The sequence below is a fragment of the Bubalus bubalis genome, chromosome 2, assembly GCF_019923935.1.
Source record: "Bubalus bubalis isolate 160015118507 breed Murrah chromosome 2, NDDB_SH_1, whole genome shotgun sequence".
NCBI lineage: Eukaryota > Metazoa > Chordata > Mammalia > Artiodactyla > Bovidae > Bubalus > Bubalus bubalis.
In genome coordinates this window covers 80,208,986-80,236,917 of record NC_059158.1, presented here as the reverse complement: position 1 = coordinate 80,236,917, position 27,932 = coordinate 80,208,986, and the positions used below count along the sequence as shown (strand labels likewise).

The window sequence follows — 27,932 nt, the reverse complement described above, 5'->3', positions numbered from 1 at the left end:
CCTGAAGTCATTTTACGAAACAATGAAAGCCAGCAGATTAGACCTCAGAAAGGCAGATGGCTGCCTTGTTTCAGTGGGCATACTTCAGAAAATCCCCACAGTACGATGTTATCTAATTGGCATAGAAATAAGAGGTCTTGGAAAAGGGAATCTGGGCTTTTAAAGTCAATTTCAAATGCAAGCTTAAGCTGACAGAGTGCAGCTGTAAAACCTGGAAAATGAAAGGGAAAATTTTAAATAAGCAAATGCCATTTCTTCGAGGAGCTTATATCTACAAGAAATACCAGTCATGTCGGAGAGGAATTGTGTGGAGATGATCACATTTAATTGAGATTTTTAAAGCCAGGATTTGCAGGCTTCATAACCAAAAGGGCAAAACTTTGTGTGAGTAATGACTCCAATTTTGGGAGAAATGTAATCGGCCAGGCCCTACTGAAGGGCTGTGCTGATTCCAGAACCTCAGGCTAGCACTGAAATTCAAGATAAGAATTGCATCTTCCTCTAAAGAACAATGATGGTTTCATGGAAGGCAGTGTTGCCATGCAGTCTTAGTGTACAGACCTTGAAAACAGTAATAGATCAAGACGCCAATATATTTGTAAAGTAACAACATTTAGTGTGGAGGCAGGAATGAACACTATTTTTAAGCATCAGCTTTAGAGTCAGACTGCCTCTATACACATCCCTGCACTCACACTTTAACAGCTGTCAGACTCCCCATAAATTACTTACATTCTGTGCACCTCAGTCTCTCATCTGCAATATGAAGACAGAATAGCACTGGCCTTGTAAGGATTTTGTAATGATACATGAGAAGATATCAGTCAGGCACTTAGCACAGTATTTGCCTAAATTAAGCTCAAAGAGATTAACTATCATGGTTATTATTCTTGTTATTATTATTGTTGTTACCAATACTTCCTCTCCGAGGGCTATACATATGTTAGAACTAACACTCAGAAGAACAAACTATATCCAGATTAAGTGACATCTAGGTTGAAGCTTAAACTATAATCCAGAATTACATGGAATAAATACATAATACAAAACTCACTCAGAAAAATTAAAGAATTGTTTTTTGATAATCGACTGTTTTGACAACAGATGAATCACCTGGAGAAGGGCAGTTGCTTCACAGTAACACAGCCTTAAACATAAAAATTATCTCAGTAGATTATTTTACCATATACATCTACTCAGCATTAATGGCACAGCTGACAAAATATCTTAAAAATAACCATTAGTTAACTTCAGGGCAATTAAACAGAACATCAGACGTGACTATGATTTTAACCTCAGGTCTTATTGTCAGATATTCTACACTTTGCTTTTCTCTCATTCTAATTCCCAGATGAATCACTTCACAACATGATGAATCAGTCTTTTAAGAACCCATGGGTATTGGACTGAACCTCCTATAGGAAAACCTTCTGAAAGGTTTTAGGAATCTGGAGCTTTCCAGAATGATGACTCACCTCACTTACGTGCCTACTTAAAAGAAGAAAGCATCTGTCCTAAAAGACATTAGGGATAACTATACTTTGTGTATTGAACTAAAACCCAAAAAGATGTCCTTTTCATTACAGGGGACTGGAATGCAAAAGTAGGAAGTCAAGAAACACCTGGAGTAACAGGCAAATTTGGCCTTGGATTACAGAAAGAAGCAGGGCAAAGGCTAATAGAATTTTGCCAAGAGAACTCACTGGTCATAGCAAACACCCTCTTCCAAAAACACAAGAGAAGACTCTACACATGGACATCACCAGATGGTCAACACCGAAATCAGAATGATTATGTTCTTTGCAGCCAAAGATGGAGAAGCTCTATACAGTCAGCAAAAACAAGACTGGAGCTGACTGTGGCTCAGATCATGAACTCCTCATTGCCAAATTCAGACTGAAATTAAAGAAAGTAGGGAAAACCACTAGACCATTCAGGTATGAACTATATCAAATCCCTTATGATTATACAGTGGAAGTGAGAAATAGATTTAAGAGCCTAGATCTGATAGACAGAGTGCCTGATGAACTATAGATGGAGGTTCGTGACATTGTACAGAAGACAGGGATCAAGACCATCCCCGTGGAAAAGAAATGCAAAAAACCAAAATGGCGGTCTAAGGAGGCCTTACAAATAGCTATGAAAAGAAGAGAAGTGAAAAGCAAAGAAGAAAAGGAAAGATATAAACATCTGAATGCAGAGTTCCAAGGAATACCAAGCAGAGATAAGAAAACCTTCCTCAGCGATCAATGCAAAGAAATAGAGGAAAACAACAGAATGGGAAAGACTAGAGATCTCTTCAAGAAAATTAGAGATACCAAGGGAACATTTCATGCAAAGATGGGCTTGATAAAGGACAGTAATGGTATGGACCTAACAGAAGCAGAAGATAGTAGGAAGAGGTGGCAAGAATACACAGAAGAACTATACAAAAAAAAGATCTTCATGACCCAGATAATCACGATGGTGTGATCATTCACCTAGAGCCAGACATCCTGGAATGAATAGTCAAGTGGGCGTTAGAAAGCATCACTACGAACAAAGCTAGTGGAGGTGATGGAATTCCAGTTGAGCTATTCCAAATCCTGGAAGATGATGCTGTGAAAGTGCTGCACTCAATATGCCAGCAAATTTGGAAAACTCAGCAGTGGCCACAGGACTGGAAAAGGTCAGTTTTCATTCCAATCCCAAAGAAAGGCAATGCCAAAGAATGCTCAAACTACCACACAATTGCACTCATCTCACATGCTAGTAAAGTAATGCTCAAAATTCTCCAAGCCAGGCTTCAGCAATAAGTGAACCGTGAACTTCCAGATGTTCAAGCTGGTTTTAGAAAAGGCAGAGGAACCAGAGACCAAATTGCCAACATCCACTGGATCATGGAAAAAGCAAGAGAGTTCCAGAAAAACATCTATCTCTGCTTTATTGACTATGCCAAAGCCTTTGACTGTGTGGATCACAATAAACTGTGGAAAATTCGGAAAGAGATGGGAATACCAGACCACCTGACCTGCCTCATGAGAAATCTGTATGCAGGTCAGGAAGCAACAGTTAGAACTAGACATGGAACAACAGACTGGTTCCAAATAGGAAAAGGAGTACGTCAAGGCTGTATATTGTGACCCTGCTTATTTAACTTCTATGCAGAGTACATCATGAGAAATGCTGGACTGGAAGAAACACAAGCTGGAATCAAGATTGCCGGGAGAAATATCAATAACCTCAGATATGCAAATGACACCACTCTTATGGCAGAAAGTGAAGAGGAACTAAAAAGCTACTTGATGAAAGTGAAAGAGGAGAGTGAAAAAGTTGGCTTAAAGCCCAACATTCAGAAAACGAAGATCATGGCATCTGGTCCCATCACTTCATGGCAAATAGTTAAGGAAACAGTGGAAACAGTGTCAGACTTTATTTTTGGGGGCTCCAAAATCACTGCAGATGGTGACTGCAGCCATGAAATTAAAAGACGCTTACTCCTTGGAAGGAAAGTTATGACCAACCTAGATAGCATATTCAAAAGCAGAGACATTACTTTGCCAACAAAGGTTCGTCTAGTCAAGGCTATGGTTTTTCCTATGGTCATGTATGGATGTGAGAGTTGGACTGTGAAGAAGGCTGAGCACCAAAGAATTGATGCTTTTGAACTGTGGTGTTGGAGAACACTCTTGAGAGTCCCTTGGACTGCAAGGAGGTCCAACCAATCCATCCTAAAGGAGATCAGGCCTGGGTGTTCATTGGAAGGACTGATGCTAAAGCTGAAACTCCAATACTTTGGCTACCTCGTGTGAAGTGTTGAGTCATTGGAAAAGACTCTGATGCTGGGAGGGATTGGGGGCAGGAGGAGACGGGGACGACAAACGATGAGATGGCTGGATGGCATCACTGACTCGATGGACGTGAGTTTGAGTAAACTCCAGGAGTTGGTGATGGACAGGGAGGCCTGGCATGCTGCAATTCATGGGGTCACAAAGAGTCGGCCACAACTGAACAACTGAACTGAATTGAACTGATACTTTGTGTGTGGCATGTACCATCTCTGTTTGTGGGCCTCTGTAAAGCACTTAAATGCAGAATCATTAACCTCTCTGTCTGATTATTTTCTTCTATCTGCCCATGTTGCATTCTTGGTAATTTCTTCAGTTTACCAGTTGTTTTTTCATCTGTGTCTAATTACCAAAAATTTTTCATCTAAGACCTTCCACTGATGTTTTTTTGTTTATTTCTCTTACTTTAACAGTTATAACATTCATATCTAAAATATGTTTATTTTTCAAATCTGCTGATCATTTTTGATATTGTGTTTGTTCCTTTTCAGGATTCTATTTTCTATTTCTTTAAATATTTCATATACAGTCTTTTTTAATAGAAAGCATAATATGATTCCCATATCTGAATTTCTTTGGGGTGGCACCTAAATTACTTATTTTTAATGTTTTATTTTTATTTGGAGGAAAGTGTTCCTTCAAAGAATATTTGTGTTTGCTTCTACCAGAAATCAAGAGGCACGAACTACATTTTACCCATCTTCCAAGTCAGGAGTTTATCAGCTAAATTCATGAGTCCTGGGCTCAACTTTTAGTTGTCAAACTTCAAAATTAATTAAAATCAGTGCACAGGCTAAACAAACATGGGTTAGCTCGCTTCCCTTGTTGCTGCAGAGTTAATACAGGCATTCACCCTCACAGGTCACACCCACCTACCTTTCAACCTCCAGCTGTTTCTTTTCCCCTGTTTTTGGATCCTTTCATAAGTGTCTTCACTTTCTTTGAACCCAGAAATGCAGTATAATCTATGCTTAAGGTAGGATCCCATTATTGGGATACTCATTTTATTTCTCAGATGCACACAGTAAGGGGAAAACATACTCTAAAATAAGAAAAATTCACTCCAAAAATTAGTGATTTTCCCTTTATAAATTCAAAGGGAAGTTTTCAGTATTTATTTGAATTCCCCTTTTACATTATTCTGTATTTTCTAAGGTTCTTGGAAGTTTAAACGTAACATGTGATGTCAGACCTTGTACCATGCTCAAATCCAACAGAAACAAACAAACCTGCCCTGTTCCCTCCAAACACTGGTAAGAAATAAGAAATAAATAGCCATTACAGGAGGGTTGAAAGACATCTGGCCCAACTTCCCAGTAGAGTCAAAAATAAATCTCATTACATTCATTCATTTGGCCAGCATCTACGAAGCAGGGAGTTTGTCACAGAACACGGTAAGCAGTGAAGATGGCCAAGTAAGACGGTCCCTGCTCCTCAATGAAGCTTTAACCTACTAATTCATCTTATTTTTGTCAGCTGGCTTCAGTGTATCCAATATAAAAAGAAATAGCACTAAACCAGGAGCCAACAGGAGAAGGCAATGGCACACCACTCCAGTACTCTTGCCTGGAAAATCCCATGGACGGAGGAGTCTGGTAGGCTGAGGTCCATGGGGCCGCTAAGAGTCGGACATGACTGAGCAACTTCACTTTCACTTTTCACTTTCATGCATTGGAGAAGGAAATGGCGACCCGCTCCAGTATTCTTGCCTGGAGAATCCCAGGGATGGCGGAGCCTGGTGGGCTGATGTCTATGGGGTCGCACAGAGTCGGACACGACTGAAGCGACTTAGCAGCAGCAGGAGCCAACAGCAGTGATCCTGATCTTGGTCACTGATTGAAAAATCCATTAAATCTCCAGAGAACTCAATATCTGGTCTCTACACCAGGAGGACAGGTTCAGGCCAGCAGTCTCCATGAACTCCAAAGCTTTCTCAAAATCTCCTATACCAAAATTTTAAACTTCCAGATGAAGTCTTTTGTTTTTTTTCTTTGATGGTTCACAGAATTTTAATACTCAGTAGTTTGGATGATTACATCACAAACTAGTCACCTTATGGCACATGTAGAAAATAACAATACTTACACAGCTCACGGGATGACATGCTAGATTGATTTACAGCAACTGGCCCCAGGACACCAGCCATCCCAAGCCCTGCTCAACTGCCCTGAGAGATGGGGTCATCAGGAGCATGGCTCATTGGTCACCCACCCACCGTCCACTGCTGTGCTCTGGCCACTGGTCAGGAAGCGCTGGTGGAGATGACAGCTAGGGTCTCTTCCAGTCCTGTGGGTCCTTCATGATTTTAATTCCAGTCTATTTAATCTCTGGACAGTTTCCACTGTTAGAAACTCTCCTATAGTGTGAGCCCACGGCTATTTCCTGACCTTCTCTTCAATGCCCAGATATGAACTCCCCAACAACTCTGCACGTGGGTATGCCAAAGGCTCATCCATCCATCCTGCCACCTCAACATGTGAGACTGCCCCCACACCTTCATATATTATGCACTGAAGAAACCAGCATTAGGAGGAAGGCAGAAACTGGTACCTAATAACACCAGTAAAATGAGAGCACTCTCAAGACAGACAGGCCCACTTGAATAGGGAATACAAGATCTATTAAGCAACACCATGAGAAGCCAGTTTAAGAAGACATCAAAGCCCTGCTTCACATGGATAGCCCAGTGAGCAAGTGATGGAACGCTGATAAGATAGGTCTTACAAGCAACAACTATAAGGGGCTGCTCCAGCAGAGTTCAGAGTATAAATGACACAGAGGAAGGGACCACATACCCCAAAGGTGAGTAAGGAAAAGGAGCATTTTAGTTGTGTGGCTAAATAATTGGCAGGGGGGGGAGGGGGAAGGACTATTAATTTTTTGTGAAGTGAGCTTAGCAATATAATTTCCTTCCAAACCTGAGACAGACCAGAAGACTTGTCTCAATCCCCAGTATAACCATTGACTGACCTGCTTATGAAAATTGCAGAGTCCTGGGTTAGGGCCCCAGACCCACTGAATGCTGATCTCTGGTTAAGGAGCCTGGGGATCTGGCTATCAGATCAACTAGGTAGTAAGCTTCCGTAAGGAAAAAGGACCAAGAATATCACTCAAGGTGGTGAAATAAGAGAAAAGCAAGAGGCTCCCAGGAAGTACCATCCTATCACAGGAAGCTTCAGTGGGGGAGGCTGGCTTAGAAGTCATTTATTTCACAAAACTTTTACTTTATTCTAACAGATAAACTCTTTATAGCTGTTAAAAATACATTAAATAGGGAAGCTTTCCAATTGTAACTTAAATTTTCGTAAGTAAACAAAGGAACTAGAAATTGTAATATTAAAACAGGAACAAATAATAGAGTTCCAGTCAAACTTCAGTAATCTGAAGTCCTCAAGGAAACTAGAAAAACTGTGTGTGTTGTCAGAAGGAGAACAGTTTTATTTGAAGAACAAGGGTTAGCAGCTGAGGTTCTACAGAGACAGGAAGAGGGAAGGAAACAGAGGGATGCAATTCACTAACCTTAGACTTTAATTTCCTTGAGAAAATAAAAGTCAATCCTCACATGACATTTAAATACTTCCTCCTGCTCACTCATGGAATACACCTTCCTTCCTTACAAAACGTCCCCTGATGCACAGCGAGGGAAGGAGATGAAGGCACAGGCAGTAATGAATCCCTGCTATGTTACAGACGTTGTAAAAGCATCTGATATAAACTGTCACATTTAAATGTCACAAAACTCTTGAAGTTTGGGAAGGTGAGAAAAGCAAGGCTCCGAGAACCTGAGTGACTCCCCCAAGGTTTAAAGTCAGCCAGGGGGCAGCCAGGGGAAGTATAATCTCAAGCCTATACTTTTTAAAAGACATGCTATGGGACTGCCCTGGTGGCTCAGTGGTAAAGAATCCATCTGCCAATGTAGGAGACATGGGTTCGATCCCTGATCCAGGAAGATCCCACGTGCTGCCAAGCAACTAAACCCAGGCACCACAACCGTAGAGGCTGTGCTCTAGAGCCTACGTGTCGCAACTAATGAAGCCCAAGTGCCCTGGAGCCCGTACTTCACAACAAGAGGTGCCACTGCAATGAGAAGCCCATGCTCCACACATAGAGAATAGCCCCCATGGGCCCAGATCAGATCAGATCAGTCGCTCAGTCGTGTCCGACTCTCTGGGACCCCATGAATCGCAGCACGCCAGGCCTCCCTGTCCATCACCAACTCCCGGAGTTCACCCAGACTCACGTCCATCGAGTCAGTGATGCCATCCAGCCATCTCATGCTCTGTCGTCCCCTTCTCCACCTGCCCCCAATCCCTCCCAGCATCAGAGTCTTTTCCAATGACTCAACTCTTTGCCTGAGGTGGCCAAAGTACTGGAGTTTCAGCTTTAGCATCATTCCTTCCAAAGAAATCCCAGGGCTGATCTCCTTCAGAATGGACTGGTTGGATCTCCTTGCAGTCCAAGGGACTCTCAAGAGTCTTCTCCAACACCACAGTTCAAAAGCATCAATTCTATGGCGCTCAGCCTTCTTCACAGTCCAACTCTCACATCCATACATGACCATAGGAAAAACCATAGCCTTGACTAGATGAACCTTTGTTGGCAAAGTAATGTCTCTGCTTTTGAATATACTATCTAGGTTGGTCATAACTTTCCTTCCAAGGAGTAAGCATCTTTTAATTTCATGGCTGCAGTCACCATCTGCAGTGATTTTGGAGCCCAGAAAAATAAAGTCTGACACTGTTTCTACTGTTTCCCCATCTATTTCCCATGAAGTGATAGGACCGGATGCCATGATCTTCATTTTCTGAATGTTGAGCTTTAAGCCAACTTTTTCACTCTCCTTTTTCACTTTCATCAAGAGGCTTTTGAGTTCCTCTTCACTTTCTGCCATAAGGGTTGTGTCATCTGCATATCTGAGGTTACTGATATTTCTCCCGGCAATCTTGATTCCAGCTTGTGTTTCTTCCAGTCCAGCGTTTCTCATGATGTACTCTGCATAGAAGTTAAATAAGCAGGGTCACATTATACAGCCTTGACGAACTCCTTTTCCTATTTGGAACCAGTCTGTTGTTTCATGTCTACTTCTAACTGTTGCTTCCTGACCTGCATACAGATTTCTCATGAGGCAGGTCAGGTGGTCTGGTATTCCCATCTCTTTCCGAATTTTCCACAGTTTATTGTGATCCACACAGTCAAAGGCTTTGGCATAGTCAATAAAGCAGAAATAGATGTTTTTCTGGAACTCTCTTGCTTTTTCCATGATCCAGCGGATGTTGGTAATTTGATCTCTGGTTCCTCTGCCTTTTCTAAAACCAGCTTGAACATCTGGAAGTTCATGGTTCACGTATTGCTGAAGCCTGGCTTGGAGAATTTTGAGCATTACTTACTAGCATGTGAGATGAGTGCAATTGTGCGGTAGTTTGAGCATTCTTTGGCATTGCCTTTCTTTGGGATTGGAATGAAAACTGACCTTTTCCAGTCCTGTGGCCACTGCTGGGTTTTCCAAATTTGCTGGCATATTGAGTGCAGCACTTTCACAGCATCATCTTCCAGGATTTGGAATAGCTCAACTGGAATTCCATCACCTCCATTAGCTTTGTTCGTAGTGATGCTTTCTAAGGCCCACTTGACTTCACATTCCAGGATTTCTGGCTCTAGGTCAGTGATCACACCATCGTGATTATCTGGGTCATGAAGATCTTTTTTGTACAGTTCTTCTGTGTATTCTTGCCATCTCTTCTTAATATCTTCTGCTTCTGTTAGGCCCATACCATTTCTCTCCTTTATTGAGCCCATCTTTGCATGAAATGTTCCCTTGGTATCTCTGATTTTCTTGAAGAGATCCCTAGTCTTTCCCATTCTGTTGTTTTCCTCTATTTCTTTGCATTGATCGCTGAAGAAGGCTTTCTTATCTCTTCTTGCTATTCTTTGGAACTCTGCATTCAGATGCTTATATCTTTCCTTTTCTCCTTTGCTTTTCACTTCTCTTCTTTTCACAGCTATTTGTAAGGCCTCCCCAGACAGCCATTTTGCTTTTTGCATTTTTTCCATGGGGATGGTCTTGATCCCTGTCTCCTGTACAATGTCAGGAACCTCCATCTATAGTTCATCAGACACTCTATCTATCAGATCTAGGCCCTTAAATCTATTTCTCACTTCCACTGTATAATCATAAGGGATTTGATTTAGGTCATATCTGAATGGTCTAGTGGTTTTCCCTACTTTCTTCAATTTCAGTCTGAATTCGGCAATAAGGAGTTCATGGTCTGAGCCAGAGTCGGCTCCTGGTCTTGTTTTTGCTGACTGTATAGAGCTTCTCCATCTTTGGCTGCAAAGAATATAATCAATCTGATTTCGGTGTTGACCATCTGGTGATGTCCATGTGTAGAGTCTTCTCTTGTGTTGTTGGAAGAGGGTGTTTGTTATGACCAGTGCATTTTCTTGGCAAAACTCTATTAGTCTTTGCCCTGCTTCATTGCATATTCCAAGGCCAAATCTGCCTGTTATTCCAGGTGTTTCTTGACTTCCTACTTTTGCATTCCAGTCCCCTATAATGAAAAGAACATCTTTGTTGGGTGTTAGTTCTAAAAGGTCTTGTAGGTCTTCATGGAACCTTTCAACTTCAGCTTCTTCAGCGTTACTGGTTGGGGCAAAGACCTGGATTACTGTGATATTGAATGGTTTGCCTTGGAAACGAACAGAGATTATTCTGTTGTTTTTGAGATTGCATCCAAGTACTACATTTCGGACTCTTTTGTTGACCATGATGGTCACTCCATTTCTTCTGAGGGATTCCTGCCTGCAGTAGTAGATATAATGGTCATGTGAGTTAAATTAACCCATTCCAGCCCATTTTAGTTCGCTGATTCCTAGAATGTCGATGTTCACTCTTGCCATCTCTTGTTTGACCACTTCCAATTTGCCTTGATTCATGGACCTGACATTCCAGGTTCCTATGCAATATTGCTCTTTACAGCATCAGACCTTGCTTCTATCACCAGTCACATCCACAGCTGGGTATTCTTTTTGCTTTGGCTCCATCCCTTCATTCTTTTTGGAGTTATTTCTCCACTGATCTCCAGTAGCATATTGGGCCCCTACTGACCTGGGGAGTTTCTCTTTCAGTATCCTATCATTTTGCCTTTTCATACTGTCCATGGGGTTCTCAAGGCAAGAATACTGAAGTGGTTTGCCATTCCCTTCTCCAGTGGACCACATTCTGTCAGATCTCTCCACCATGACCCGCCCATCTTGGGTTGCCCCACGGGCATGGCTTAGTTTCATTGAGTTAGACAAGGCTGTGGTCCTAGTGGGCCTATGGGCCCACACTGCAGCAAAGACTCAGCACAGCCATAAATAAATAAAATTATTAAAAAAATAATAATACTATGCAATGATGCAGAAAAAAATAGGGGTTACAATTTTGAAAGCTATAATTTGGTTAATATCGTAGGGAATCTGAACTAGGACATGGGTATATAACAAAAGCCAAAAAAAAAAAAAAAAAAAGAGGCAGAGCTCAATATCCAAACAGTGTGGTACCACCCTTTGAGTGTAGATGCTGGGCATGGCCAACACCTGGTAAGGCACAAGTGGCTGACATCAGATCTCGTAACGAGAATTCCAAACCATAAACCCAGGGATGATGGAAATGGTTTGATCGTTACTCGCAGGCTGGCAGCTGGTTTATCATTTGTTTATTCTGGACAGAAGAGTTCCAAGTGACAGAATAACGGGCAGAAACACCTTGTAACAAGAGATGCTCGGCCTCGTGCCCACACTGAAAATAATTCCTTACCCAAGAGCAGACTGAAGAATAGGGCTTGTCATGCTTCTCGCCAACAACAGCTCTCTCTGAACTACCTTTAATGGCTCTAAGACTTTAGGTTCCCAAGCTGGGCCCTCAATAATAGGCTTTCTATCGATCATGGTGAATTCTAATCTCTCCTAAAGTTACTGAAAGTCTCAAGGTTGCAAAACTGCTAGAAGTTCTCTCATGCTCTCTACAAAATAGCTGACTGCAGATCTAAGAAAGACTGAAAATAAATGTACAGGGAAAACATTTCAATACCAAAAGTAAATAAATAATACTGAATATCAAATGCTAGGTACTGGACTAAGCATGGTATAAGTAATACAGTACTCTGCAGATGAGAGACCTGAGGCTCAGTGTAAGATTTCAACTACAAAGACTCCCACTTTAGACATCAATAAGCCACGAGACATCGATCATTATAAGGCATATACTCTTTGGCCAAGCTGGACCAAGCAATTCCACCCCTAGGAACATATCCTAAGAAAATAGGTAACATCACACGCAGTAACACACGTACAATGATGTTCATTTGTACAATGATGTTCATTCCAGTATGTGAAGTGAGTGAAAATTGCTCAGTCATGTCCAACTCCTTGTGACCCTATAGACTGTAGCCCACCAGGCTCCTCTGTCCTCGGAATACTCCAGGCAAGAATACTGGAGTGGATTGCCATTTCCTTCTCCATCATTCCAGTATGGTTAACAATAAAAAAAAAAAGGAAACAATCTAACTGTCCATCAAGAAATAACTCATTATTAATCACAGTCATTCTTGTAGCAGAATATAATACTGTCATTTAAAATGATTGTATAAATCTATGTTGACACCAAAAAATGTCCACAGGTATCTTAAATGAAAATGCAGGTAGAGCAGTAAATACAGCATAATTCCAATTTTGTTTTCTGGAGAAATGACGGACCTGAGACTGAGGTCAGCTAAGGATGAAAAGCCTAACACCTCCAAACACAGGGGTAAGCAGCTCCTCTAAGAGCCTCAGGCCAGCAGACACATGGAGAACCAGGAGAGAATGCAAGAGAAGTGCTAAAGGTGAGACAGGGACTAGACCGTTCCAAACCCTAGAGGCCTGATGAAGGACTCGGGTTTTCACCCTGGACCACCAATGGGAAGCCCCTGAACAGTTTGCATTTCACAGATGCAGCTCAGGGCGTTCAGTGGATGCTCTAGGCTACGCTGGAGGGAGCGCCAGAGCCAGGGTCAGGCTGGGGCCTGTCTGCTCAGCCTACGCTTGGCTGTGAACTTTCAATCACAGACTTCCATGGATCCCTGCTTCCTGACCAAGTGCTTTCCCCTCTCTCCGGGCCTTTTCTGCCTCTTTCCAAGCTTGTTTTCTCATCTTCCTCTTTCCTTCTCTCCGTCATCTACCTCCTTCTGCTTTCCATAAAGTCACAGAGAAAAGCCCACCACTCAGTACCTTGTCCTATTCCCTAAGGGGTCCTTCTGGTCTGGATAAAAAAAGTAGGACCTTCCCAGTTCCTCCCCAACTGACATAATCAGCCAACAAGCTGGTTGCACAACAATCAAAACAATTTCAAATGGTCTTTTAAATTTAGGTTAAATTAAAGGCTGTTGTTTGAATCTCTTAGCTTTGTTATTGCTTTGTAAGTTCTACAAACGCTCCTTGCCTTTCTGTATGTGTGTATGTAAGGAAAAACAATTTTTTAAAGTTATTATATACTTTTTTAAATCAGTATTTGAATCTGTGGGACTAATTTTAATGGGAAGCTTAGAAAATCCTATATCAAAGCACAACCGCAACTGGGCCTCTTGAATTTTAATTGCTTTTAAAATTACTGAATTTCAAAGTAAGAAATTTTTAAAAATACTACTCAATTAAAAAAAAAAAACAACAGAGTCATCCATCTCTATTATGCCAATCAAATTTGATTAACATAAAATAAGCAGAGCCCTACACCCGACTCTCCATGATTTTTTAAGCATGTATACCATGCCCTCTGCTGGCCTCTCATTTCATTATACAACTTGGTAAGGGGCTAGGGAGGAAAATGCCTGCAATGCGGGGAGACCTGGGTTCGATCCCTGGGCTGGGAAGATCCCCTGGAGGAGTGCAAGGCAACCCACTCCAGTATTCTTGGATGGAGAATCCCATGGACAGAGGAGCCTGGTGGGCTACAGTCCATGGGGGTCCCAAAAAGTCAGACATGGCTGAGCAACTAAGCACAGCTCAGCACAGGGAGGAAAGAGGGCAAAACATGTGCATTCCTTCCACTGAAAAGGAGTTCTCTTGTTCTGAATTAAGTACAAAAGTTCTGTCATTTTCTGTCTCGTTCACCTTCCCTTCTCCATAATGTCGGCCTTGTTTTAAAGATTTACAGAATCATGATATAAGGGTGCAATCTAATTATTTCCCCTAAAATGAGGAAATAAGTTAACAGGTAATCCAGAATGAAAGAGTACTAAAAACCAATTTAAATGTAGTTTCAAAATATATTCCTAATTAGATGTGGCTTCAGGTAACAGGAAACCTTATATGCGTAGTGACTGGGTGAAGAAAATTACAATATGGAAATATGCTGAGTGCCAGGGATTACATTTTTGCTGTCAAATAGTCCAAAGTGGACAACAGAACTGTTAGACAATAAAATCTAACCATTCCATTTTATGGTAAGATGGCAAAGGTAAATACAATTAATTGGCTCACCCAAGACTCTTAGCAAATTGGAGATAACAAAGGATTTTCAACCTAAGATCAGATAAACTCCGAGTCATAGACTTGAAATACAAGGATGGAGCACCAACTGAAAAACAGCTTAACAATTCTCCTGCAAAACTAAAAGCAGATTTACTTTGTCCCGGCTCATGCTCTCACGCCAACTCCCACAAAGTCTGTCATCGTAACTTCACAACCTTGCTTGCCGAACGTTAATTCCAAAGATACTTACTGATTGACCAAGATACTATGCTGGGAACTGGGGGATAATATGACACCATGCTTGCACCCAAGAAGCTCAGTCTAGAAGGCAAAAGTGGGAGGAAATAAACTACCAATGATGCCAAGTGCAACAAGGCTAGGAGCAGGAGGAATGAAGGAAGGATGAACTGTCTGGAGTGCAGGGCTGAGGGGCTGAGGTGCTGCTATGAGAAAGCTCCACTAAAGAGGAGACAGTGCTGGGAGAAGCCAAAACAGAGTGACCAGTACATGTACCTTCATGGAAAACACGCATGGGATTTCAGGAGCGTGTTGATTGGAAAGTAGAAGAATCAGTAACTCTGTAAGAGTGTGTCCAGGGTGAGATGGTGAGTGGCTCATGAAAATCTGGACAGGCAGCCAAGCACAGATCACAGGAGCTTTGTGTGGCCCTAACCCTGCAAGTGTTGTTGTCGTTGTTTGGTCACTCAGTCATGTTTGTTCCACCCCTATGGACTGGAGCCCACCAGGCTCCTCTGTCCATGGGATTTCCTAGGCAAGAGTACTGGAATGGGTTGCCAGTTCTCCAGGGGTTCTTCCTGACCCAGCGATTGAATCCACGTCTCCTGCATTACAGGCAGATTCTTTACCACTGAGCCACCAGGGAAGCCCAACCCTACAAGTAACATGGAACTTAATCAGTGGCAGGAACTTGACACTTACCCTGTAATTGACAAGAGGCCACTGACGTTTTAAACCAGGGAGAAGGAACAGTCATATTAGAATTCTCACAAGTTCAAAAAGGCATCTGCTAAGTTTTTATACTAGCTTTTCCGCAACCATAGCCAAATTCCTTTCTGTTCCTCACGGTTCATCTACTTTTAAAAGAAATGATATGTTTTAAAAGAAATGGTATTAGTGTGAGTTGTAACAGTGAATAAAGACAAACTTTCTTAATGGTAGTCAGTATATTATCAGTAACACTCAGTGAACACTAGACAGGCAGGCAGTCAGGGCTCTTCTCCTGGCACACCCATGCCAATTAAGTTTCAAAAAGTTAGCAGATGCACACAAGCTTTAGAAAAAGCTATCAAATTTCTGAAAGGCAAAAATGACGCACATAATGCATTTGAACACACAGATCTCAGAAATCCAACTGGATGTGAAATAAGGCCATTGATTCTACCAATTCATTTCTGGTAACAGAAAACAATCAGTTCTCTATAAATTCATCTGTATGAACACTATCTCTGATAATATTTTGAGAATGTCCTTATGTTTAAATTTCTAAAAGTGGATCTCCAAGATCAGCAAAAGTTTAAAATGCTCTCTTAAGCCATTGGTATTTTTAAAAGATACCTCAATCTGAAAATACAAACATTTGCCCTAAATGAGGCTGGCGGGATTAGCAAATCACAATTTCCAGAGTGGATCCTCTCTGCTCTAAATCAAATGTCACCAGAAAGAGGCCACTTACCCAGAATGTATGAATTTTTAAATTCAATTCACCAACTGAACTGAAAGTGATGTATGATGCTTTTTCCTCTCCGTTTTTGCTCTATCCTCCGCTCTGCCTAATTCACTCACAGCATAAACACCAGTCAAGCTCCTTATATCAGGCATAGAGCAAAAGGAAAACATCTACAAGGGTTTTTACACGCTGGGAAGCAATTCCTGTCCAGATTCTGAGGAAATTAACTATTCTGATGGCACCCCCTAGTGGCCTAAAGCACTTTTCTGACCAAAGAGACTGCATTCTAACCTGCCTAAAATTTTTAGGCATTAAATTTTTAAATAATGAAAACAATGACCTTACACTCTGGGAACATCTGTCCAGTTAAACCAATAAATTTAACCTTTGGCCAACTGTTCTTTCAGCTTTAAAATAGGAAAAGTAACACCCCCCAATCACCAATCTCCTCGCTGTGAACATGAGCTCCTCAGTACAATAAATTCCCAGTTGCTGCCACTGTTGTTTAGTCCTACGTTGTGTCTGACTCTTTTAGACACCATGGACTGTAGCTCGCCAGATTCCTCTATCCATGAGATTTCCCAAGCAAGAATACTGCAGTGGGTTGCCATTTCCTTCTCCAAGGGATCTTCCTGACCCAAGGATCAAACCCAGGTCTCCTGTTTGGCAGGTGGATTCTTTACCACTGAGAAGCCACCTGGGAAGCCCATATTCACATAATGGCTGTTTTTAAACAAGAGGAATGCAGAAAGAAACACAAAGCAGTAATTGAACATGCATCCTCAAACCTACTTAGATCATCAGGAGTATTTACGTTAAATCCACAATGTATGTGGTGACACACACAGAGTTCTGTTCACTTCTTCCCAGTTATGCACTTCGACTCCCTCCTGCTTTACAGATCTGGCTCTGAGGAGAACTGCAGGGACCAGTGAACTTTATGGAAATTTCTTCATCGCCCAGAACTGTATTAATTTGACCACAAAATATAATTATCTTCAAAACTGAGATTTTTCTTTTGGAGATGAGTTATATAAAATGCATGTCAGATTACTGTGATTTGTTAACAGGAAATGTAATTTAAAGTGAGAAGTGGTAATAACAAGAAATACCTAAACCATCACCCTTTAACCTCCTGCCCAATAAAAAAAAACAAACCATTTGATAGCGGTGCCTAGTACTCAGAACTAGTACCTAGTAGCTCAGAAGAGACCTAACATACTTTAGATCCTTCTATTCTGAAGGCAATGGCACCCCACTCCAGTACTCTTGCCTGGAAAACCCCATGGACAGAGGAGCCTGGTAGGCTGCAGTCCATGGGGTCGCTAAGTCAGACACGACTGAGCAACTTTACTTTCACTTTTCACTTTCATGCAATGGAGAAGGAAATGGCAACCCACTCCAGTGTTCTTGCCTAGAGAATCCCAGGGACGGGGGAGCCTGGTGGGCTGCAGTCCATGGGGTCACACAGAGTCGGACACGACTGAAGCAACTTAGCGATTCTGACCAAACCTGAGACCTTCAACCAAGCTGGACCAGCCTGCAGTTCATAACCACACAGAATTAAAACCCACTGCTGCCCTCTACTGGGCATACCCGGAACAAAACTAACATCCACCCATCAAGTATTTGAAATCACCTAATTTCTTCTCTGGTTTCTTGATAATGTATAAATTTCAACATTTATAAATTAATGATAAGCTTCCAAGAAGTGGGGGGGAGCAATTTTACAAAAATTCAGACCCATTTTCCCTCTTTATCAACTAAAAGAAGCGACAAAATAGTAGCAAACTGGGAGCCTGGCTTCAGACTTGGCTACTATATGACAGCATGAACTTGGTCAGGGCCCAACCAACCTAGGTCTCACTTTTCAGGTCTGCAAATGGAAGAATCACAACCCAGGAGATATTTATGGTCCTGGTTGCTCTTTTTCATTCATTTTTCAAAATGTATAGCTTTTTCTTAAAAAGCTGTAATAATCTAACATATTATACCTCTATCCTGTTACTCAGGACTTCACTGATTATTACAAGGACTCAATGGACATGAGTCTGAGTAAACTCTGGGAGTTGGTGATGGACAGGGAGGCCTGGCGTGCTGCAGTCCATGGGGTCGCAAAGAGTCAGACACGACTGAGCGACTGAACTGAACTTAGTAACGCGACAGATGTAAACCAAGGGTTTTGCATTGCACGAAGACCCACAGTAAGTATGAGTCCCCCTCTCTCCCTTTCCCACGTCCCCCCTGGGACCAGCTCCAAGACCTTTTCTATCTTGTAGGACATTCTACACCCGTATCCTTAAGTATTTGTTGTCTGCTGCTCTCTGAGTTTTCCAGGTCTGGTGACGCAGGCACTGTATTCCGCACTGAAAGGCAAGCCCATCGGCTGCACCGTATCCTTTTATCTGTCTGCACACCCCACCCCGTGTCCGTTACTGGCAGCGGTGGCTGTGACGGCAGCAGCCTTACTGCAGCAGAAGCAGCAATGGTAGCCGCGGCACCCCCAGCGCCGCAGTGAAAAAGCCTACAGAAAAGAGACAGTGACAGTAAAATAACAAAACTCTACTAGTAAAGCCGTGTGTGTGTGTGTGTGTGTGTGTGTGTGTGTGAGTCGCTCAGTCGTGTCCGACTCTTCCAGACCCCATGGATTACAGCCTGCCAGGCTCCTCCGTCCATGGAATTCTCCAGGAAAGGATACTGGAGCGGGTTGCCGTTTCCTTCTCCAGGGGATCTTCCCGACCCAGGGATCAAAACCGGGTCTCCTGCATTGCAGGCAGATTTTTTTACCATCTGAGCCACCAGGGAAGCCCAGTAAAGCCATATATGTGATTATAAAAATAATAAAATGTACCATGATTATGATAATAACTAGATTTATAGAGTCATTTACTATTTTGTGCCAACTCTTGTGGTATACACTTCCTATGCTTACCTTATTTCATCCTCAAAAGCCTGAGGTGGGTTGTTATTACCTTCCCCATTTTATGAATGAGACACCAAGCCTCTGGTGGGTGTTAACAACTGCTAATGCTACCAAACTCCTACTAGCCATTTCTCTTCCCTTTAGAATGCCCAAAGCCCTTTTATCACATTATTCTCTCCGCATCTGGAAGAACCCTGGCGAACTCACCACATTCCTACAAGGAAGTTTACAGGGTTCTCCTTGCGCCCACGAATGGCATGGGCTCCCCCTCCACCACCATCATGTGTATTAAACAGCAGACTGTGGGCTCTGAGAATGACAATTGTGCCTCCCCGACAGCCTGCTTTTCCTGACAGCAGAGAGAAGTGTTGGTCACTCAGCTATGTCTGACTCTTTGTGACCCCATGCACTGTAGCCCACCAAGTTCCTCTGTCCATGGAATTCTCCAGGCAAGAATACTGGAGTGGGTGGACATTCCCTTCTTCACGGGATCTTTCCGACCCAGTGATCTTGCACTGCAGACAAATTCTTTACCATCTGAGCCACCAGGGAAGCCCCTGCCTTTCCTATTTGTGCTGTTTAATCCTGCCCACCCTCTCTATCTGTATCTCCTTCCTATCCTCTCCCTCTCCTTCTTCTTTCTTCTGAGGTACAATTCAGTGGAAAGAGCACCGAAGCAGAAATAAGAATTGCCTCTTTAAGCAATGTGACTTTAAGCAAATCTTTTCAGCTCTCATGCATTCCTCTGCAGTACATAATAACACCTGCCCTGCCTACCTGTCTTGGAGCACAATTGTTTCAAATAAATAAGGAAGCATATCTGAAAGCAATCTAACAGGTGTGAAAGGATAGCAGCTCTATGTGTATTAAATTCCTAGTGTCTTAGGCTCTTCACAAACACGTCCCCCACTTCACACAGTGGAGGGGACTGCTGTGGAGAGGGATGCCCTGGCCCGCACCCACTGCCAGTGCCTTGATGAGGCAGAGAACACTGGGACAATGGCGATGAAATAACGATGGTCATTCTTTCCTTCTTTTGGCAGGCCTCCGTGGGCTCCTACTCCATCGTACCCAGAGCAACGGCAACAGCCACCCACGTCACCCCTCCTCCCCCACCTGCCTTAAGGCCTCTTTCCTTGCTTCCTGTTTCACTGCATATTTCTAAATTGCCTGTCTGCGGTAACCACAAGAATTATTCTCCTTATTTATCAATACATGATATCCACAGCAGCCACTGTTGAATGGAGCGCCCAGTGTGAGTCAAACGCAGCACCAGACTCCCTGGGCAGATCCTCTCACCCCCAGGGCAGCACCATGTGGGTGTCCTTGGCTCCATCTGAAAGATCAGGCAGCACAGCCAACAAAGGACACCGATTCAAATGCTTCCGCTCCCAGACCTGGTACAGAGGCTGGAGCAGCACCACTGCCACCGCTCACCTCAATCTGAACATCACAGGCTAGCAAAATGTTCACTGTGTGCAAGGCTGCTGGGAATTATAGAGAAATCCTATCATTTATATCCTATGAATGTACAACCATAATGCCCCAAAGCAGAAATGTTTCCACGAAAAAGGACCAACGACCCAGTACAGTAAATACATTCACTTTACCTTTTAATGTTTAATATAAAGAGGGAATGTAATATTAATGCGTCCTTCCTACTAAAAGCTAATTGTGTTTACAGAGAAGAAGCTGACAGATACTCCTTAAGCATGTGATAACATCACCAGGAAAGGATTAAATCAACAGCATGTGCCTTGTAATATGATACGCCAAGAGGAACATGGCACCACTTACAAGATAGTCCCATCAAAAATGCATACACTGCATCTAATCATGAAGAATTACCAGACAAACCCAAACTACAAAACAGCTGTCCTGTACTCTTTAAAAGTCTCACAGTTGTAAAAGAAAAAGAAAGACTATTCCAGATTAGAGAAGACTAAAGGAGAGATCAAACTCTATGATCCTGGATTGGGTTCTACACCAGGCAAACTATCATTGGCAGAATTTATATGAGATCTGAAAATTAAATAATAGTTTTGCATCACTGTTCGTCTCCTGATGTTGACAATCATACTGTGACATAAGAGACACACTGAAGTATATTTAAAGATAAAGGGCATCATGTCTATAGCTTTGAAACGTTCCAAAAGAAAGCATAAGAGAAAATATAGAGAAATGTTTATACTATTCTGCTAACATTTTTGTAAGTCTGAAATTATTTCAAAATAAAAAGTAAAAACAGTACCAGTTATCAATACATGTCAAGTTTCAAATGTGAACTATAATATTCCTACCTACTGATTCCTGAACACACAGAAGGACCACGTGGAGCCAACAGCCTTGGGTCATTAATATAAAACCAATCTTGGAGACTGATATAACAAATTCTGGAACCCACAAACACCATCCGAGTTCTTTCAGTTCACAAGGGCTTCACCCAAATGTAGCAGTGATAAAATACCCCCTTCCTCCTGATAATCACTAACCATTTTTAACTTCTCAATTTCATAATTAAGAAAATTCAAACCATAAATCCTCCAGTGAGTCTACTCCCCATGAAAACACAGACAACCATATTAAAAAGATACACTGTGTATTGTTTCCCCACTTCATCCCTTCTCTGGCCAACATACTTTTTAGCTAAGCAGTTGGCATTTAGACAGGGTGCCCTGTCCTGCCATGAGTGAGCTTTAGCCACAGCAAATGTATGAATATGAGTGTGTGTGTGTGGGGACCCAAGGTTTATTTCACAAACATAAAGCAAAGACATCAGCCAACTCTGATACTCAGATGCTCCTGCAGGAAGTGCACAGAGTCCTAAGCATCTGCATCTGATTCTAACAGAATGATTTACACCTTTTCCACCCAGCGATTCCAGGAATGTTAATGATGGAACAATACTTGGTCAAGCTTTCAAACACCAAAAGACAGCTGGAGACAGGCTCCTAAAAAAGCCACATGAGAAGAAAATAAAGCCTTTTCTTCTCATGCACGAGGATAAGGAATAAGCTGAGAAGTTATACAGCTGCACTTACTCTGTTCTCCTGGGTCATTATTAGCATGTTCTCATTTAGAATTTACAGTGTCCTATGGTCAGTGAAAAAGTTGGCTTAAAGCTCAACATTCAGAAAATGAAGATCATGGCATCCGGTCCCACCACTTCATGGCAAATAGATGGGGAAACAGTGGAAGTGTCAGACTTTATTTTTTTGGGCTCCAAAATTACTACAGATGGTGACTGCAGCCATGAAATTAAAAGACGCTTACTCCTTGGAAGGAAAGTTATGACCAACCTAGATAGCATATTCAAAAGCAGAGACATTACTTTGCCAACAAAGGTCTGTCTAGTCAAGGCTATGGTTTTCCTGTGGTCATGTATGGATGTGAGAGTTGGACTGTGAAGAAGGCTGAGAGCCAAAGAATTGATGCTTTTGAACTGTGGTGTTGGAGAAGACTCTTGAGAGTCCCTTGGACTGCAAGGAGATCCAACCAGTCCATTCTGAAGGAGATCAGGCCTGGGATTTCTTTGGAAGGAATGATGCTAAAGCTGAAACTCCAGTACTTTGGCCACCTCATGCGAAGAGTTGATTCATTGGAAAAGACTCTGATGCTGGGAGGGATCGGGGGCAGGAGGAGAAGGGGACGACAGAGGATGAGATGGCTGGATGGCATCACTGACTCGATGGACGTGAGTCTGAGTGAACTCTGGGAGTTGGTGATGGGCAGGGAGGCCTGGCGTGCTGCGATTCATGGGGTCGCAAAGAGTCGGACACGACTGAGCAACTGAACTGAACTGAACTGATGGTCTGGAAACACCAAATCTCTCATTACCCTTCACCACATTCCTGAGGTCAGAAAGAATTTCCATTTCATAGACAGAAAAATCAAGGTGAAAGAAAATTAAGCACTTTCTTGGTGGTCCAGTGGTTAAGAATCTGCCTGCCAATGCAGGGGACACAGGTTAGATCCCCGGCCTGGGAAGATTCCACGTGCTACGAGGCAACTGAGCCCATGCACCACAGCTACTGAGCCCGCGCACCTAGAGACTATGCTCTGCAACCAGAGGCCCCTGCAACTAGAGAAAGCCCGCAGGCAGCAACAAAGGTCCAACACAGACATAAATAAATAAACAAAACTGATTCCCGAACAATACTACCTTTCAGCAAAAGAACCACGAATGGACCAAATACTCTACCTCCAGGGGAAAAAAACAAAAACAAATATCCTTAATTTCTGAAGTTACTTTTACATCCAAAAAAACAAAATCATTTTATGTCACTAAATTACCAGAGAAGACACACTGGTCTGTCTCTATTTTTTAATGTGCTTTTCCCAAGGAGTCATTCTGGATGCAGACAAGATCACCTACCCACGTGGAATTATGTGGCTCTCAACGAATGCTTCACATTTGGGGCAATCATGAATATGAGAAGCCTCTTTCTCTCACATCAAAAGACTGCATTGATGGGCTCCATGGGCCGTCCTAAGGGCAGCTACAATACCAGTCCCTCTCTCTCTTAAATATGAGGGTTGTTCATGTTACAGAAAAACACGTATTGAAAAACAGCTCTTAACTTGGATTACCATAAGGGAGGAGCAGCAGAGATTATGGTTTATGACAACGAATTTCAAACAGCTTCGTTCCCAAAATGTCCAAAGCTTGGTCAACACACCCAGTTGTCATGTAAACACTGGTATATCAATGAACTGTTTCTGTTTTAAAAACAACAAACTGAGGAAACAAAAACCAAGGGACTAACAAAGAGTAGCCTGTGAGGAACATATCCCCAACCAAGAAACTAGAGTACAGTTAACTAGGGGCACCACAGCACACAGGAAGGGAGACCGCTGAGAAGATGCCAATCAAGACAAGTCCAAGAAAGAGTAACACAGAGAGCACTAGCGGATCCTCTGTATCGATTTTAAATTACATTTACTTAAACACTTTAAGAACCTACATGTAAAGAGTCATCTTACCACAAGGGTTTTCAATTCACATGGTGATTAAAATAGTATTTACTTCCTAGTGGCCACACCTACATGAGGGGTTTCAAATGAGAAACAGCAGGGATGCTTATCAACATCATGAGCCCAAGAGAAGGAGGGTGGTTTATTATTAACAGGAAGCCCAGGAACAAGTATATGCCAAGCATTTGAGAGGTTCAAGAGAGTGACAAACGAGTTTCAAATGGCTTTTCCTTGGCCCACTGAAGCATGCATTCACTGAGTCAACAAACACTTGTGGGCACTTACTATGAACAAGACACGCATTCTGATGGATGCTGTCCTGGTTGGCATACCTGCCATGGAACCTACGGGCAAGGAATGGCGTGTAGTTGAGAACCAACTTACACTGTAAAATGAGAATTATGACAGGAAAACAGCCAACGTAATGAAGCTGGAGAGCCAGAATAACATTATGGGGCCCTTCTCTTTTCTATTATGATGTTTAAAGAACTAACTCACATTCTTCTCTGTGTGACTTTGAAATGTGTGGCCATTTTCCTTTCGAAGGAATGAATGACAAGCCCTGAGGTTTAAGTCTCAGATCAAGGAGCAAACAAAAGGGCAGAAGACATGGTTGGAAAATCACTCCCCAAAGGAGCTCTTTGTTATTTAAGATACATTCAAAATGAAATTTGGAATGCACAGCACAATAATATGTAACAATATGTAATCTAAATTTTAAAAAAAGGGAAGTGACAGCCTGAACAGAGTCTTTGCTGATGGAGTGTCAAAGGAAAGTACGGGTTATGTAGTAAGAACTAGAGGTGCTTTAAGTTTGGTGTACAATAGAGTTGACCCTTGAACAACACGAGTTTGATGTGCAAGTCCATTCACATATGGATTTTTTTCAGTGTTCACCACAGTACAACACAATCCACAATTCAGTGAATCTGCAGGTACAGAGGAACCATATACACTGAGGGCGAACTATAAATTAATGCTCAGATTTGTGACTGCACAGAGGGCTGGCGTGCTGTTGAGGGGTCAATGGTATAAGGCGGTAAGTTGAAATGGTGCCATGAACTTAAGGCTAAGGAGCTTGCACTTTATTGATAGGCAACTTGTTTCCCCCCATTTATTTGCTTTTGTTTAATTTTGGAAACCACTTTTGAGCAATTAAGTGACATGCTTAGACAGTTAATCTTGCACTAGCGCCCAAGGTGGAATGGGGGTAGGAGAGTAGTTATTAACAGAAATCTACTGCAAATGTTCAATTAAAAACAGGAGGAAACATTCCAAGAAACGGTGCAGAGGGAAACATGGAGAGGACTCAGAAGACAAAGAAGGCGGCGTCTGATACAAAAAGCAGCCCAGGGTCCTGAGGTCAGGCGGCTCAGGGAGCAGCACCAAACATAGGCAGGTGCGGTCCGGGAGGGGAAACACGCTGCACAAGGAGCCGAGCTGGAGGCGGGAGGGGGAGGCCTGGGCAGGACGCAGGCTTGGGAAAGCCCCTCTGGGAGTAGCTACAGGATGAGATCAGAGGGAAACTGAAGCAAAGGCCTCTGGGGGCACACACTGTACAAGTTAGTGTCTTTCTAACAGCTTTCTTCACCTGTGGCTGACATTCTAGTTATCTGGTCAAAGGACCCCATGCTAGACCCCGACACCCCAGGCAAACACTCTAGGCACCTACTTAAGCCTTCTGGATGGAGTCCCCGCACTCTGGTGGGTACTCTCGACTTTCTGTTGCCTCAAACTGAAGCTCTAGCTTCTCTATGCTGCCCCTTGGGAGGTCTCACTCTGCTGCTGCTAAGTCACGTCAGTCGTGTCTGACTCTGTGCGACCCCATAGACAGCAGCCCACCAGGCTCCCCCATCCCTGGGATTCTCCAGGCAAGAACACTGGAGTGGGTTGCCATTTCCTTCTCCAGTGCATGAAAGTGAAAAGTGAAAGTGAAGTTGCTCAGTCGTGTCTGACTCTCCGTGACCTCATGGACTGCAGCCTACTAGGCTCCTCCATCCATGGGATTTTCCAGGCAAGAGCACTGGAGTGGGTTGCCATTGCCTTCTCTGGTCACTCTGATGGAATATCGCTAAATTTTCAGAGCCATCCCAGAGACCAGCCCTGGCTCACGTCTCCACAGTCAGGCCAGTGATCTCCCATCACCTGCCCAAACTCACAGCCTAAGAACCAGCTCATTCCAAAGAATTCTGCAGGTCTAGGAGATGGGCTCAGATACCCACACAAGATGGGTCATTTCTTGAAGTCTATTTTAAAATCTAATATTTAAAGCAATTTGAAAGCATCAGCTAAATGTATTTCATACCCAGTGATTTAGAAAAAGCAGTGTCTAGATGTTAACAGTCCAAGTTACTAACACTTAGGTATCCTGAGATGCAACCTCTCATGCATATATTTCTTGGCCAATTTTATTTACAGAGCAGACAACTTAGATTCATGTCAACTTCCCCTGTAAGTATTAATTGTAAAAAGGAAATAAAAAGAACCTTCCCCTTTCTAAATCTGTGCCTACATCAATATTTTAAATTTAAATATCTAATACAATTTTAAAATCAAACTAAACCAAACCAAATCTGAGGTTAAATTTTGTTAAGTTTCATACCATAACAAAATCTGTCATTACAAACAAGAAAAACTCTGGGTCAACACATAAATACACTCACACATACATACCATTTAAAAAAAAAATCTAAAACCCAGTTTTTAGGTAATTATTAATATAATTTAGTTAACATAGCATAGACTACAGAAAAAATCAAGGTCTTTTATGAGAAAAGAAACTATGTCACTCAGATATTCAAAATAACCATTAAAAACGAAAGTTTTGTTTTTTGTTTTGTCATTTCAAGCTGATTAAAAATGACTGTTCACCTTTGGTAAAATCCACCCCCCAAAAAAGATATTCAAAGATATTTTACCTCTCCAGTGTTTTAGTCTCAACACAAGCCCCTACCCTCCAAACTTCTTTAAGCAAAGCCAATAAATGGAAAATTGAAATCATTTTGAGTTTCACATTGTTTCTACACCCAAACACATAGCTGCAGCCTGAGGTAACCAAAAGGCAAAATGCAGTTATCTGAGTAATCACTAACCCAGTAATCTCTAAATACACACCCTGACTATGTGGAAATCTTTTTTCTTATTCTTCTACAGGCTCCACTTCCCTGGGTGGGGGAGAGGCTCCCACTGGGGCCAGAGTGCTCATGGCGCTTACCTTTTTGGCTCTTTGGGCTATGTCTGGTGTTCTTGTAAGCAGCTTTTCAATCAGGTACTCTCTGTTCTGCAAAACAAATATTCCCAAGGTTTGACATCAAATATGATACACTGAAATTCATAGTGATTTTAAAAATAGCAGATTTACTTGGGTTTTTAAGCATGTTACCTTGGCTTTCTGGAAGAATTTGCATTTTAAAAGTTCTGCTGCTGTGGGCCTGAAAGATCAATAATAAATTAGAGTTGAAACAATGACCACTCAATAAAGACACTGCCTTGATGAAACAACTTAATCCTCGAGTCTTTCTGGAAGACCAGTTTCAGAAATAGCAAACCACAGACTAAATTCATCGTAAGCTGGCACCAAATAAACTGGTGCCGATCTTCCAGTTCTTTTCAAACACCTCGACTGCAAAACACATACACTCCTGTAAGTTAAATATGCGGGGCATGATCAGCTTTCCATCCTCCATCCTCACATGTCACTAAGTGAAGGCAGGGTTTCTAAAGGTGGCAGACTGACACGTCTGTGAGCTAAATCCCTGTATTATTCAGAAGCAGGACAAGCGGCGGTATGACCCTATCAAGGAAACTATGTCCACGGTGTTCTCGATTCTCCATGAGAGGCGGTGGCTGCAAGGGGAGCACGCATGCGTACAGGCTCTACCCACCCACCGAGTCACCCTGTCTAAAGTGTACTTGGACTACTGTTTTTCAAGGGAACATAAATGTGACAGTGACTAACAGAATGAAAAGTCACTTAAAAGCATTACGAGACCAGTCTGATTGTTTCCTCGTGTGTCACTTGTTTCTCTGTCCT

General features: G+C 42.4%; 1 protein-coding gene across 7 annotated transcripts in view; it reads right to left on the bottom strand.

The window, feature by feature from the left end:
• STK39 (serine/threonine kinase 39) overlaps window positions 1-27,932 on the bottom strand; it is a 315,683-nt gene that overhangs the window by 152,137 nt on the left and 135,614 nt on the right. For 6 of the 7 annotated variants that reach the window (XM_025275591.3, XM_044934333.2, XM_044934331.2 and 3 more), the window contains 2 exons: window positions 27,282-27,330; window positions 27,114-27,179 (listed from right to left, as the gene is read on the bottom strand). In XM_025275591.3, the coding sequence (XP_025131376.1) occupies window positions 27,114-27,179; window positions 27,282-27,330 (115 nt within the window). Of the gene's footprint in view, window positions 1-24,711; window positions 25,402-27,113; window positions 27,180-27,281; window positions 27,331-27,932 lie in introns of those variants that run through there. The other variant, XM_044934337.2, reaches the window with a different exon arrangement.